This window comes from Rosa chinensis, chromosome 7 (genome assembly GCF_002994745.2).
Source record: "Rosa chinensis cultivar Old Blush chromosome 7, RchiOBHm-V2, whole genome shotgun sequence".
NCBI classification, from domain to species: domain Eukaryota; kingdom Viridiplantae; phylum Streptophyta; class Magnoliopsida; order Rosales; family Rosaceae; genus Rosa; species Rosa chinensis.
Window position 1 is genome coordinate 65,748,739 of NC_037094.1, and position 13,132 is coordinate 65,761,870.

At 35.9% G+C, this 13,132-nt stretch overlaps 1 protein-coding gene across 1 annotated transcript; it reads left to right on the forward strand.

The window, feature by feature from the left end:
• Positions 1 to 9,938: 9,938 nt before the first annotated feature.
• Positions 9,939 to 11,510, forward strand: LOC112178877 (2-oxoglutarate-dependent dioxygenase 19). Its single transcript, XM_024317129.2, has 2 exons — positions 9,939 to 10,298; positions 10,423 to 11,510. Exons 1-2 carry the CDS (start codon positions 10,038 to 10,040, stop codon positions 11,236 to 11,238), a joined length of 1,077 nt encoding a protein of 358 aa, XP_024172897.1. The 5' UTR covers positions 9,939 to 10,037; the 3' UTR covers positions 11,239 to 11,510.
• Positions 11,511 to 13,132: the final 1,622 nt, after the last annotated feature.

Here is a 13,132-nt window from a genome sequence, read left to right on the forward strand (position 1 = left end):
TTTTATCATAATGCCAATTTGGTTTAATAGTAAAATCAAGGATAGCAATTTAGCTAATTTTGAAATCTAAGGTAGCAAGTTGGCTAATTTTGGTTTAATAGCCAAGATAACTTTTAAAGACTTGGGTAGATCTAGTAACAATGTAAATAAATGTTTGATAGCTGATTTGCTGCATTCGATTTTATCATAATGCCAATTTGGTTTAATAGTAAAACCAAGGATAGCAATTTAGCTAATTTTGAAATCTAAGGTAGCAAGTTGGCTAAATAAAATGTAGGGTAGGAAATTGACACTAAAATGAAACACAGGGTAACAAATTGGAAATTATGCCTTAAATAATGTATTTTTTTTTCTGAAGCAGGGTGATGGAAGAACCCCTGACACCCCAAAGAAAAAAGTTTATATGTCGCCTGAGAGCATTAGCTAAATTATAGGGACTTTGAGAAGTGGAAATCTCACAAGTATGTTGAACACTGTTTTTGGCAATGATATCTGCAACCACATTACCATCTCTTTATATATGCTTAAGGAGCAGAATATCAAATAAACTCATCACCCTCTTAGTAGTTCCCAGAAGATGTAAATCTACAATCTCAATATTCAAAAGTGTCACCAAATTTGCAAAATCTGAATCAATTTCTAATTTGCTAATATACAAAGTTACAACAAGTTGTAGTCTATCAAGCTTCAGCTGGAAGCACCTCACTTGTCCCAATGTTCACCATGAAACCACTGATCCACTCACCGTTAGTATCCCTTATTACTCTCCCAGTATCAATTAGTCCATTACAGGACGAGAACTATCAACATTCAGCTTGAAACATCTCATTGCATAAACTTTTCTTTTTGAGGTTTACTACTTAACCTGCATTGGCATTATTAATCCTTAGCACTCTTTATATTTTTTATTTTATTTGTAGTGAAAGACATTAGAAATTTCATTAATAGTGAAGATTACAGAAATTTAATGACCATCCAAGAAACAACTTTTTATTAGAAAAACAAAAACCTCATTTAGGTTAGGAAACACAAAACGAAGTTGGCTACTTGTGTGACGGCTCTCAAGCGCTAGTAGTGATGGCACCATGCCTTGCTGGTGTGTGTCGAGGGCAGTCGGACAGGCTTCTGATTTGCTTGTGCTTTTGTTTTTCTGTCATAGTTACTATCATGGCTAGCTTCTTTTGGCGTCGTGGGTTTTCTTCCTTTGGTGGTGGCCGTGGCGATATTGGGAGCTGGGTTGTGTGAATCTATTTGTAGTAGGAGGATGGTTCTTCGATTATGGCTACATGACACAGATCAAGGCTTAGTTTGGGATTGATTTTGGAGCTGATTTTCAGCTTACGGGATGGTGTTGGTGAAGTTCTCTAGAAGTTGCTTTTAGGCCAAATAGCTTCTCCCAGAAGCTGATAATGAGAAGCAACAAATCATAGCTTTTGGAGCTGCTTCTATGAAAAACACGGAGCAACAGTGCATCTTTAATGAATTATACCGAGTTACCAATTCTGTCTTCATCCTTTTCTAAAAATTACATTGAGCCAGATAGGGTTAGCTTAGACAACAAACGCATCCATTCAGCCTCATCCCGTATTGTCGTCAAAAGATAATTTTTGTTTGGTAAAGTTCAATTGATAGATAGTTTTTTGTTTCTGAAAATCCTATGGAAGATTTGGATTCCACGAACTAGATTTTGTTAAGAATCCTCAAAACCTTTCCAAGGGGGAGCTCAATCCATTCACTTTACCTAATCGCTATGCATTATTCCAAATCTCCATTATGCTACTGAACCCTACAAAAGATTGACGTGTGCGCATCTTTGCGATAATTCGAGAGTTGGGTCATGTTGAGGAATGAAATGGGCACCTTTGACTTCCTGAATTCTTCTCCTATTACCTCCATTATATTTTTCCAGGAATCTAAACCCCAATGGTTCGGAACTTTGATCAAACTAGTTTGATTGTAACAGTTCCCGTTTGCATATTGATGATGGTTGTTGGAAACTGGTATTGGATGAAAGCAAGCACGTTTCTTGTGTTGGGTCGTAGCATGTGTCTTTAGATTTTGTCAATCATTAAGAGCAAATTTGTTTTTCTTTTGTTAATTTTGAAGCTAAACAGCCTTCTGGGTATGTTCAGCACAATCTTCTGGGTAATCTTTTTCAGGTATGTGCCAAGTATGTCCCTCCTATCAGCCCAGTTAGCATCGGCGCGTACGGGATTGTTTGGTAAATTTATCTTCTCTTTCTTTCTCTGTGTAATGTGTTTTTGTGTTCAAGAAATTGTGGACTTTTCTGGGTCAGAAATGGTATGTCAAATGAAAAGCTCATTTTGCTGAGTGGGGTTTGGATTATCTGGGTAATGTCAATCATTAAGAGCAAATTTGTTTTTCTTTTGTTAATTTTGAAGCTAAACAGCCTTCTGGGTATGTTCAGCACAATCTTCTGGGTAATCTTTTTCAGGTATGTGCCAAGTATGTCCCTCCTATCAGCCCAGTTAGCATCGGCGCGTACGGGATTGTTTGGTAAATTTATCTTCTCTTTCTTTCTCTGTGTAATGTGTTTTTGTGTTCAAGAAATTGTGGACTTTTCTGGGTCAGAAATGGTATGTCAAATGAAAAGCTCATTTTGCTGAGTGGGGTTTGGATTATCTGGGTAATGTCAAATTAGGGAATCTGATATTCAAAACCAAGTACCCTTTACTTCATTATTTAATTATGTCAATATCAGTTTTGGTTTTGGGAGTTAGGGAAGTCACTTCTATAACAATGACAGGCATAAATGCGAGTTCTTGCTGATACAATAATGTTCAAATTTTTTGTGGAGATAGTTGATACAAGTATTGCTTCTCATTGGTTTGATGAAAATTGAGAGATCTCTTGGTGAATATGTGTTTCTGTATATGGTGATTTTTACAAAAAATTGAGTAGAGGTGGTTGATATTTTCTTGCGGCAGCTATGGCACAGAATCTGAGACAAAAGAAGAGGTTGCAATCAAGAAAATTGGGAATGCATTTGACAATAGGATCGATGCCAAGAGGACGCTCCGAGATATAAAGCTCCTTTCCCATATGGATCATGACATATGCAAAGTCTAAACCTTTTTTTGCCTTCATCCACATATCTGATGTTACTTCCTTTGCCAAAGTCGGAAATATCCAGCTACTTGCCTCTTGAAAATAGTGATCCCTCCTGCTTGAATATGATTGAGATTCTTTATATTTACAATCAAAGAGATTATAGGTGTATTGAGTGAGAGCAACCAATCTAGCTGGTAGGGCACTCTGTGGGGTTAATATGATATTGAAATGTTGAGCAGCAGCATATGTCTGGGCATGGTAATCTGCAAAGTCAATTATTCTTTTGTCTGGAACTATAGTAGGAGCTAGCGGGTGATTTGACGTGTTTGATTGGGCTATAGGGCTAGACTATTGCTAGTAGGCTTTATTGCAAGTGATTTTGTTGGAATGACCGCCCGATGATTCATGGCCACCCAATGTTTCTGCATTGGAGCTATCCAATGTTTGTGTATTAATGGAGCTATGGCCGACACCCGAAGGTTTCCACGACTATTGTAATTCTTTTTTAAACGGTTTTTGTTTTTTATTCTTCATTTGGTTAGATAAGTGTCCCTATTCTATTGAGTTAGGGTTCAAGAGTCCTTGTTTATTATGCGGTGTCATTATTTTGGTGCTATTTCAAGGAATTACATGCTCTAATTTAAGTGTTCTTTAGATATCAACGTTATAGTGAATTATCCTTACATGTGGTTTGGTGGTTTCCGGACACGATGCAAGATGGTTGTGAAGTGTTTTGTCTTAATTAATGTTGGTGGTAAGATTGCATAGTGTTACTTCAGATTAGTTACCTTCCATTGTAGCTCGCGTATATGAGCGTAAAATTTAGTTAAGATTAGAGATTTTTCAACTATTATGGATGTTCTTGTAACTATATATGAATATTATAGAAATGTGTTTCGTGGTGTTGAAGCCATAACCCGTCATTCTAATATTTTATAATCTTCTTGTTTAAAAATATAATTCTTTCTTTTAAAGAAAAAAAAGAAGTAAAGTTAATGACCCACCCAAAAGATAATGAAAGAACACTACTACTAAGTTTAAATAAGTGCATCTATTCAAATTTTTTTTTTATAGAGCAAATGATGCTACTTATATTTATAAATGATCAAAATTACACAGAACTACCTCATAGTAAGTATATTGAGATCACCATCATCATCACTACTACAGAAGAAATTTAAGTAAATTAGTTATTGGCATGGGACCATGGGTAATGTTCGTTTTTTCTTTATTTGATTAGGATATATTGGGGAATGTTGGGTACCACCTCAAAATTATTTAGGGATAATGACTATTTATTGAATGTGGCATAGAATTTGATTGGGTGGAAAGTTGGATCGATGATAATGTGAACACGTCACATTAGTCGTCAAATGGCTTTTACGTGATGTTTAACAAAGTTGATCTTCTCCAAATTTGGATTAATGGTGGGTGAAGAAATTATAATCAACTGAAGGGATTTATAAGATTAGAATAAATATAATGATGTATAATTGGAAGAAAGAATCGTAGGTTCAACATAGCAAAAGCTGTGATGTAACCAATTGGAGAAGAATTTTATTTATTATTATTATTATTATTATTATTATTATTTTTTAAGTAGAAGGAGAATTTTATAACAGTAGAATAAATCTGCAACTTCGTATATTTAGTTTAAAGACTTGATTCATAATAATTTATATCGATCAAGATGACAAACGTAAACTTACAATTACTTTGTTTATCATGACTACAATTCTTATCGACACTAAACTGATTGTTTTCAACTTTTCTTGCAGCGGTCTTTTAATTCTGTTGGGAACATTTCAAATGTAGTATTTATATTTTGTAGAGCTTTCAAGATATTTTTTATACAATACATTAATTACACATTCATATTTAGATATTAATAATATTTCTAAAATTAAATTGTGATGGTTGAAATCATCTTATAAGTGTTGGGTCATTTACTCTCTCGGTGCATAGAATAATTTCCAATGATTAGAGATTAAGTTTGGTTTTATTCTTACTAATTGTTTTAGTCTTATGAGTTTGCTTCTGTTCTTCAAATAGAGGTTGCTAATTGGCCTTCGTTTTGGTTTTTAATGTGTAAAGAGGCTTCAATTACAAAATCTTCTAAATGGATCAGGTGATTAAATATCAAGAATTTAAATTCATCTATTATTCAAAATATAATGCATATGAAGCTTTTGAGGACATCTTATGATCTCGATTAAAAAAAAAAAATCATTCAAAATATAACATATTTTGATCTAGTGGTATAGTCTCTCATTTGTAAGACTAATTGTAGCATCTGAGTTATTTATATATAACATATTTAAGTTCCGACTTCAACATTTTGTCCATGATCATATTCATAATTAACAAGGCAAATATGATTTTCGACCAAGTTGATTTACTTCTCAAAGTGTTATTCTCATTCTCATTTTTTTTTTTTTTTGACATCCGAAGGAAATCAAACCCCAACCACTTATTCTACCGAATCCAATTCTCAAACTCTCCCTCACCACTCGTGCTAACTCAAAGAGCACTCCAGTCTTCTTTTAATTTGTAATGTAATGTATTGTATAGAAAAGAAAATCAAACTGACCGAACTTGTGGTGACTAGACAAAAACAAATTAGAAACGTGTGGGAAGACTAACATAGTCAAGAAAGGAATTAAACCATTACATTTCCATTCATTATTACATTATCTCTAAATTCTTGAAACCACTCGCGACCCACAGTTTTGTTTCTATTTTAATCTCAAACCAAAAAATTAATCAAGTTTCAAATTTGATTCAATCTTTTCTACTTCGCGTACAATTTAGTCCTACAAATAAAATTTATGTGTCTTTTTCTTAAAAAAAAAAAAAAGTTTAATTCAGTCTTGGTAGTTGGCACGTACAACTTAGTCCACATCCGTCGGAATTCGGGAGCTTGACTCTTGAAATTCAAACAAACCATGCTTTACTGGTTATATTAATGCTTGTTACGTCAAAATCAATTTGAATAATCATAATATATCCTTGATTGGGGAAATTATTCTATGTATCTCTTGGTAGTTTTTTTTATTTTTTTTTATTTGTCAATCACACGGTGTCCTCAAAAACTTATTAGACTTAGAGATTAATCCGTGCTCGAGGGATCTTGTCAGAACGCTTCCTCCCCCTAGTCACCAACAATATATTGGGATTTAACTCTAATAAGCGTCGGCGGGATTCGAACCCGGATGTGGGGGTTCCACACCTGAAGGCTCTTATCAACTCGACCACATGTGGCGGTTATGTATCTCTTGGTAGTTGGCACGCTCTACGAGCATCTTCACCAACCCGTAATAATTAAGTAAGAGGGCACTGCGTACTAGTAATTAAAGTATTCACAAAAGTTAAGAGCTCGTGATTTTTGAAGATGGATATTCGATAGTGTTTGTTAGATCCAAATATGCTTTTCCTTGGTCAGTTGGCTGGCTTGGTTTGAATATTTTGGATCAAAGTGTGGCCTACGAAACGACGGAAAATTATTGACCTTACCGGACACGGGGGTCTCCGAGCTAACTCGACCAGTTTTGTGTGTGTACCGGTTCTGGGGCTGATAGCTGCATATGTGATAGTGAAAGACGATCGAAGTGAATGAGTGAGCCCAAGAGTCAAATTTGCACCACTCATGTCTGAACTCTTGACTAGCTAACATGGACTTCCAATATTGTTTACAAGCAGATCGAACAACATCGACCTACTTTCTACCAACCAATATTTGTTTGTCTTTTCAAGTTTTCATACACATTCTCTTGATCGAAAAACCTAACTATAGTCTTGCATGAAAACCCTGAAATATATATAGTACTGCCGTACTGGAAATAGGTACTGACTTCATAGAGATAAAAGAAATTTGGTTGTCGTGGAACGGCCATTGCATGCGGACCACAAAGATTTCTATGGAAACAAGTACCACCTTTTATGAAGGTAAAAGAAATAATCGGTTGTCTTGGAACAGCCATTGCTTACTACATAGATTTTTAAGAGCAAGTTCACATGTTAGGTCACTGTCATATGCATGTCACCAGGTCACTTGGTCTGATCCAATATTTATTGTCTTTTTACATTTGTTTCCACTCATTGGATCTGGATCAGTTTCTAAACTGACCTGGGTTAGTTTTCTTACCTACAAACTGACCTAGAGTCACCCAAGTAAGTTTAGGAACTAACCCAGTTATGACCTAGACCCAACAGTTGGAAACAAACATAAAAAACAGTGAATAATGTTTGAACAATCACCCAGCGACTTAGTGACTTGATCCAGTGAGCTAACATGTAAACTTGCTCCAGGAGAAATTTGGTAAGTGTAGGAAAAGTCTCAAGGTGAGTGGGCATCTATGCATTTCCTGTAGGGAAGAAAGACCAAGACCATGGTAACAAAAAGACACCTCTATAAAGATCCAACAGATGGAATAGCGGTGTGACCGATACTTTTCATAGTTTGCATGGTATTCTGCTTACAAAAAAAAAAAAAAAAAAAAAAAAAAAAAATATATATATATATATATATATATATGGTATTCTGAGGAACAAAGAAAGACGTGCATGGACGTGATTGACATTATATATATACTATTTTTTAGTTCACTCTACAAACATTTGAATTATTAAAAGACTATATTGTCCAAGTGCAAAATGACTAATAAGTACATTAATTTTCTAAAATCTAAATTTGTAAAGAAACTAAATACATAACAAATTAATTAAATATAAATACTACTTAATTTCTCATTGGCTAACATTAATCTTCTTCTTCTCCACCCAAATTTAAATTTAGAGTGTTTCTATTGGGACCTCCAAATCTGCTCAGTTGACCTCACTCTATTATGAATTATTAAATGACATATATAACCTCTTATAAAATGACTATTAAGGACAATAATTATACCCAAAAAAATATTATATTTAATTTCTCTAGACTTTCCAATTCAATAATATTATATTGCATTCTTTATTATTTTCCTTATCTATTTTCATTTTTCAATTTCACTACATACTCATTAAAGCATTTATATATATTTAATAAGAATTAAAACTATAATCAAGATAATGTGACATAAAAATTCCTATCATCATATATGTTGAACGCATATTGGTAAGGGATAACAAAAGAAATCATTTTATGACCTAAATCTCAGTCTATTCATTATATTTACAAAAAAAAAAAAGAGCTAGCAGTAAAAAAAATCTAAAAATCTAAAAAACTATTAAATAATTAATCATGAGGTACAGAAAATGGAGAAAATAATTAAACATTAAGAAAAATTATTCTTCATTTTTTTTTTGCACATCTACAAGAGAAAAACAAATTTCTTTTTTATTAGAAATTAATTTTTAAAGCCCAATACCTTGTGTTTGAGTTTCTTTTTTATTAGATAAGAGATTTATGTAATCTGGTTAAGGAATGAATATGTAATTAATAGTTTTTTTGCAAATTATATGAGTGAGGTTATTTCAGGAACTTGAGTGAGGTTTAGTGAGTAAATTTAGTATTTGAAAATTTGATATGAGGTGTAAAAAGAAAGGAGGTCAAGTGAGTAAATTTGGAGGTTCTAATAGAAAAACTCTTAAATTTATTACTTTTTTTTTTGTCTTTTTGTTCTCTCCTCATGGTTAATTCGTTATTCAATTCACAAAACTATTAGTGTTAACTTCATCAAAATCTTTGCAATATTCTTTATGACCACTAAAAGTAAAAATTAAAACACGAAAAAAAAATCAATATTTTCTTCATTAGTCATAGTTGTTAACTTACTAATTTTTCGATACAGATTAAAATAGAAGAACATTGAAACTGAAAAAAAAAAAAAGTAAGTAAATCAGATTATGATTTTATTAAGAAATTTTAATATATTTTAGTTTTGTTATTGGTATAAATTAAATAAGAGATTTTTGTTAAATTTTTTTTTAATTGGATATGTCATATAGTCATATAAGGATATTTATGAAAAGAGAAATAAGTTAGATAAGTAAATTTAATAATTGAAATTAAAATGTAGGGTGTAATGAGCAAGTAGGGTGAACAAAGTAAATGATAGGGTGGCAATAGCCGTAGCCATATATATATTGCTTGAGAATCGGCTTGGCTTCAATCGCTTGGCTAATTGTGAATTGGCTTTAATCGCTTTGCTAATTCTGAGGATACAATTGTACAGCTGCGTACTTTGACCCTACAACCCAAAGTTTGAGTAAACTTACTCAATGTACAGTTAGTGACCTTAGGACTTCTCAGCATATATTTTTTCCTTGGCCAAGATCGGAGGACTCAAAACCAAGTATTGTTGTCCAATCCTCAAGACGTATTTCTCCAATTAAGCAAGTGTTGGTAGAAATTCTGAGTTCAATTGAGTTGTATTAAATATTCTGAAGAATTTTCTAATAATTAAGTCGACTCTATTTCATAATGAAAAAAAAAAAAACCTAATGACATATAACAAGAATAAGAAATTAGTAGTATAATTCTAATTAATGAAGCACATCATCAGGATTCAGGAACCTGCTAGGAATATCAACTCAAATTCTGGGAATTAATTATAGGAATTTCCAGTAAATATGTCCCAGTCTTGGAAGCCAACCCAAGCTAGGTCAATTTAATTATCATTACAGAATATTAACATTCATTAATTAGTATGGATTAGCACTAAAAGCATCTTGTACCAGACACCCCTGATCCATGTAGGCTTTTACTTGGCTGGCTTTCTTTGACAATGCAAATGGAAACATGGTCAGCTCTGGCCTCCGGCCTACACCCACTTACTTACGGAGTTCGACACTAGTTTTAAATAATTACAAAACATTCTCCACGTTGAAAATTTGAGCTTCCATCCGGGCCTATAAATAACGACTCCCATTCCTTCATCAGACCAACACAACAAACTCATATCTCTTTCTCTCTCATTCCTTATTCCGTAACAAACACACTTACAATTCTCTTTTTCCTCTCCCAAATGGCACCTACAACAGCCACCGTTGCCGAAGAAGCGAAAGTAGCAAGCATCAAGACACTTACCGACGCCGGTGCTGAACTCAACTCCGTACCATCGGAGTACACGTATGTCAAGGACCCCAATGATCAAGCTGATGCCAGTGACCCAGAGCACTCTATCCCCACCATCGATTTTGCCCATCTCACCTCCAGCTCCCCCGATCTCCGGTCCAAGGCCATTGAAAAGCTTGGCAAAGCTTGCGAGGAATGGGGCTTCTTTCAGGTATACACATACGTGTATATATATACATACATGCATATATATGTTTTGTGGAAGAGAAATTTTCTTACTAGTACTGAAGCAAGTTATATATGTAGAAATATACTAAAAGTGTTCTGTTAATTAGGTTATCAACCATGGTGTACCTGAGAGCCTGATGAAATCGATGATAGAGGCGTGCCACAAGTTTTTTCAGCTTCCTGAGGAGGAGAAGAAGGAGTTCCAATCAAGGAAACTATTAGAACCAATCAAGTGCGGGACAAGCTTTAACGTTGCGATCGACAAAGTTCGTCTGTGGAGGGATTACCTCAAGGTCATAGCACATCCCGAGTTCCACTCACTCCACAAACCCGCTGAGTACAGCGACGTTTCATTGGAGTTCAGCAAACAAACTCGACAAGTCGCAACCGAATTGTTGAGCGGAATATCAGAGAGCTTGGGGTTGGAGGCTGAGTACATAGCCAAGGCCATGAACTGGGACCGTGGCCTACAAATCCTCGCCGCTAACTATTATCCGGCGTGTCCCCAGCCCGATCTAGCCATTGGAATTCCCCCTCACACCGATCACGGACTTGTCACTCTCCTTATTCAGAATGACATGGGTGGCCTTGAAGTCCAGCACAATGGTAAGTGGGTGCTCGTTGATTGTGCTCCGGGTGCTTTTGTTGTTAACATCGGTGACCAAATGCAGATCTTGACTAATGATAAGTACAAGAGCGTCTGGCATCGAGCAGTTGTGAACAACAGAGCTACAAGGATTTCCATAGCCGTACCACATGGACCTGCACTTGAGACTGCTGCTCTGCCAATCCCAGAGTTGTTGGGTGGCGAAGCACCAAAATACATCGGAATGTCCTATGAAGCATTCATGGAACTTCAGGCTAGCCCTGCGGCTTACATGATGCCTTGCTTAGATCACCTGAGAGTCAAAGCCGATAACTGAAGCAAGTCAATGGCTTGCCCTTTCCATCCAACTCACAGCTCCATCTGTTTCTCTATCTCACAACAGTAATAATGCTCCTGTATGAGCTTTGGTACTTCAACGGTGTAGCATATCAGTGTTGTCCATTATTTTTATTTCCCTTTGTGGATCTCTAGTGATCTTGTTGTCGGATTCTATCTTTTATATATTCAGTGTTAAACGCAGGATTTCTATCAAATTATATATGTAATACAACAGATGTAACACGAGTTTGAATTAATTATACTTGTATCTTCATGGTGTACAACTGCATTGTGCCGTTTCATACTGTTTATGATTATTTATTAACAAATATAAATGAATAGCACAAATAAATTAATCACACAACACAAGATATGTTGAAATAAAATCCACTAATTGGGGAAACAATTGTGATCTAGTTCTTTAACCCAAAACTAAAACTCTCTCTGCTAGGGTTTCAGAGAACGCCTCCCATGGGTAGGCGATTCTGCACATTCCTCCATCTCTGATGGAGTAAACTTCCGGCACCTCCCTTGGTGTCGCAGACTTCGAGTAAGGCCCATGCCGCCTCTTCCTTTATTCCTTTTTTCTCCAAGAAGCCAATGTCCTTGACCCGTTTTGAGGCGATGGATTTCTCTTTTACCTAGATTGCTTTGCACTGGGGATTGGAATTGCTTTCGGTTCGGCGCACAAGATTGGTGGCTGCTAGTGGCTGGAAGGTTTGGGATCCAGGGACCCCAATGTCTTCAAGGTCAGGATTCAGATTAGGAGCGGCTCCGGCAGGTCTGTAAAAGGATCAAGCCGTTTTCCTTCATCATGGATGGCAGCAGGCATGGCAGAACTATCTTCTGTCTTATCATCAGACGGGTTGGTGGCGCCATCTTACTGAGATGGCGACGAGGAGAAATGACGCCGGCTTCGTTCTTGCTCGGCCGTTTGTGTGCTCTAAGGTCTGTTACTTGGTCTTGCGTCGCTGACATGATGGGTGGAGCAGGTGCAGCTACGGCATAAAGGACAGATTTGCCATCGATGGGTGGTCAGTGACTGTAAGAGTAGTGACGGCGGGATGGATAAGAGCTCTTTTGGATTGGCTGCTAGGGTTCACTCTCTTTGGGCTTGGGCCTTGATCTGTTTTCTAGATTTGGGTTTGGCTGGGCCTTTGTTGGTGGATTAGGGTAGTATTACTCGTCAAGTTTGTCTTGACAGACTTGATTTTGGATTTGGGCCGAATTTGGATCAGTTTTTGGGACCCGGGTCGCATTCAAATCCGGATCTTGGATCCGAGATAGCTAGCAGCTCATATTGATCTGGTATTGGTTCTGGTTTTTAGGAGTTTGTTTGCTAATTTTCGAGTTTCTGACATCCTCGGTTACTTTCGAACTATTGGTGAGTGAATCACCTCTCCTAGGTGCTCGTCTCATCGGTTACAGTTATGGTTACTATTATATTTCCACTGCTCTCGTGATATATGTAGTACAACGATGTCGTCCAACATCAAGTCACATGGTTACTTTTCTTTTTAGATGCGTCTGTGCATCTTGTTATCTTTTATTGTTTTCCTACTTTATAGATGCGTTTGTGCGTCGTTATGCTTTATTGTTTTTTCTTTCGATGCTTTTGCATCGCTCCATGTACTTCTCAGTTTCTTCTAATATAGTTTGTCGTCTTTCCCTTAAAAAAAAAAAAAAACAATTGTGCGCACCAGGAATGTCACTAGATAATGCACTATACAAATGATAGTAGAAGAAAAAATCTAACACAAACACAACTTATTAAACTTTTACTAGCATCTCGTCTTCAGTGGTGGAGCTAGTAGAGGGACTGCAGTGGCCCTGGCACTGCCATTGATTTCTACTCTATGGTATAATTGTGTGTATGAATAGTGGATTTAACA